The sequence below is a fragment of the Cyprinodon variegatus genome, unplaced genomic scaffold (genome assembly GCF_000732505.1).
Source record: "Cyprinodon variegatus isolate N-32 unplaced genomic scaffold, C_variegatus-1.0 Scaffold851, whole genome shotgun sequence".
NCBI classification, from domain to species: domain Eukaryota; kingdom Metazoa; phylum Chordata; class Actinopteri; order Cyprinodontiformes; family Cyprinodontidae; genus Cyprinodon; species Cyprinodon variegatus.
In genome coordinates this window covers 250,043-252,181 of record NW_015151304.1, presented here as the reverse complement: position 1 = coordinate 252,181, position 2,139 = coordinate 250,043, and the positions used below count along the sequence as shown (strand labels likewise).

The window sequence follows — 2,139 nt, the reverse complement described above, 5'->3', positions numbered from 1 at the left end:
GCGACCTCCACAGGGCACCGCCAGGGACGATGTTGAATGCCTTGTCCAGGTCCCATAATCGCATGTGGACGGGTTGGACTAACTCCCATGAAACTCCCTGGCATAGGCATGGCTGGAGAAGATAGTTGGAACACACCCTGGGGTCCCTTCTTATGGAGAGGGACCACCACCCCAGTCTGCCAGACCTGGGCCACTGCCCCCCCCCCCCCACGTGATGCTAAGGAGGCGTGTCCTCCATGACAGGCTGAACACATCCAGAGCTCTATGGTAGTCAGAGTGGATCTGTCCACCCATGAAACCACCCGCTGACTTTTGTGACGACCTCAGTGACTCCATTCTGGGAGAGGGATGAATCTGGCCCCGAGGTCCCTGGCTTTTTTTGTCTGCTGGGTTGATTAGACCCTTAAAGTTCTCCTTCCAATGTCCTCCCAGTAAAACCAGTGTGTCTCCAAAGGCGGCGGACAGAAGGCCAGTCTTTCTCCGTGGTCTCTCTAAACTCTTGCCTCTGTCCTCTGCGCTTGCCCAGCCAGCGGGATGGTGGGCCCCATGATGCCTGCTTGACATCTCAGGAGTCCCTTAATAGGACAGTTTTTTCCCACCTGGACATCTATCAGTCTCTGCTGGTGTCCACCGTCTGACACCGTCAGACTTTACAGCCGCAGCTACGGCCAGCCGGCCTGGTGGTTGGGTTCTTCCTTGTGGCACCCCGTCGGGGCGAGCCCCCCCCACCCGCATAATGCTGGAGAGTATTGGTGTGAGCAAAGATCACTACTGCCTTTGAAGACCTTCTGTCAATGATAAGTGCAAATGGTGAACCTGACGGTTCGTTTAAGAAGCTATTAACACGTTTAGATAGCAATAAGCAGTGTTGGGCAAGTTACTTTGAAAAATTAGTTACTAGTTACTTCTCCCAAAAAATAACTGAGTTGCTAACTGAGTTACTCCACAATAAAAGTAACTATTGCGTTACTTTTGCGTTTCTCGCCCCCGTAACCCTCACCACCCAGCCCCCACCTTCTCGCCGTGTGTTCCAAAGCCAGCTGAATAGAGCGGACGACAAAGACAAGAACCTGCAGAGAGTTTAGCATTTATTGCAACTCAACGTAAATGACATCAGGGGGGAACGCTATCTGACGGGCCTATAAACCCCGTCAGATAGCGTTCCCCCTGCTTAACCTGGGGGGGACGCTATCTGATGCGGTGTAAATATCATCAGGCTGCATTACCTCCGTTAAGAAATTAATAACTGGGGATGTCTAATTCTGAAATCCTGTGTGTTTGGGTTGTTATAGATACTGCAACATCTATCTATCCATCTATCTATCTAGATCTATACTCTGTGTGTGACATAAAATATGGATCTCCATCCCTGCCACAAAGGCCATCAAATAATGTTTAAAATTAAAAATACAGTAGTCCTATCATGAAAAAAGGTTCATTGTGCGACCTGAGTAACGCGCAGTAATGGGGTGTCTGCAATGGTAACTGCGTTATAGTTACAGTCAAAGTAATTAGTTAGATTACCCGTTACTAATAAAAGGTAACGGCGTTACTCCCATCACTGGCAATATGTGAAACCTTTGTGACCAAAAGCGGTAAGTTCTTACCAACGTATAGATCAGTGTAGACCTCCAGCTGAGTGTGTCCCAGCGCCGGCGTTGCTTTGACCTCTCTGTACTGACCGTCCAGTTGGAGCACAGCTTCTTTGATGTTCTTCTCAGCCTCCACACGGTGCCACTGGTCATCATTCAGAGGGTTTGGTGAATGGACCGTCAGCTCCATTTGCTTTCCCCCAAACTCAAAGGATAATACCAGCATTGAGCTTCCTGTGATTACAACGCATCATTAGCTTTTCCATCTGCCGGCGTCTTAATAGTGTTTATTAAAAGATAAGTCTAAAATATGGAACTTTTAGCACTGATAGCAAATGTTTCATCCTTAAAACATTTTTGTTCACAAACATAAAATGAAACACTGCCAAAGACATTTGACATAACAGATAATATGGGAGCAGCTGGCCTTCCATCTCTACTAACTTTAATGATGCTGTTTGAATCTGGAAGTCGACGTTTTAATCAACTGCAGCCCGAGTGGGAAACTGCAATAATAGACCAAAAGCACTTCCTTTAATTCAGGCTA

At 47.5% G+C, this 2,139-nt stretch overlaps 1 protein-coding gene across 1 annotated transcript in view; it reads right to left on the bottom strand.

The window, feature by feature from the left end:
* The window catches only part of LOC107099254 (contactin-associated protein-like 2), a 47,578-nt gene that overhangs the window by 16,860 nt on the left and 28,579 nt on the right, over window positions 1-2,139 (bottom strand). Inside the window, exon 15 of the mRNA XM_015397309.1 lies at window positions 1,608-1,831. Within this exon, the coding sequence (XP_015252795.1) occupies window positions 1,608-1,831 (224 nt within the window). The remainder of the gene's footprint in view (window positions 1-1,607; window positions 1,832-2,139) is intronic.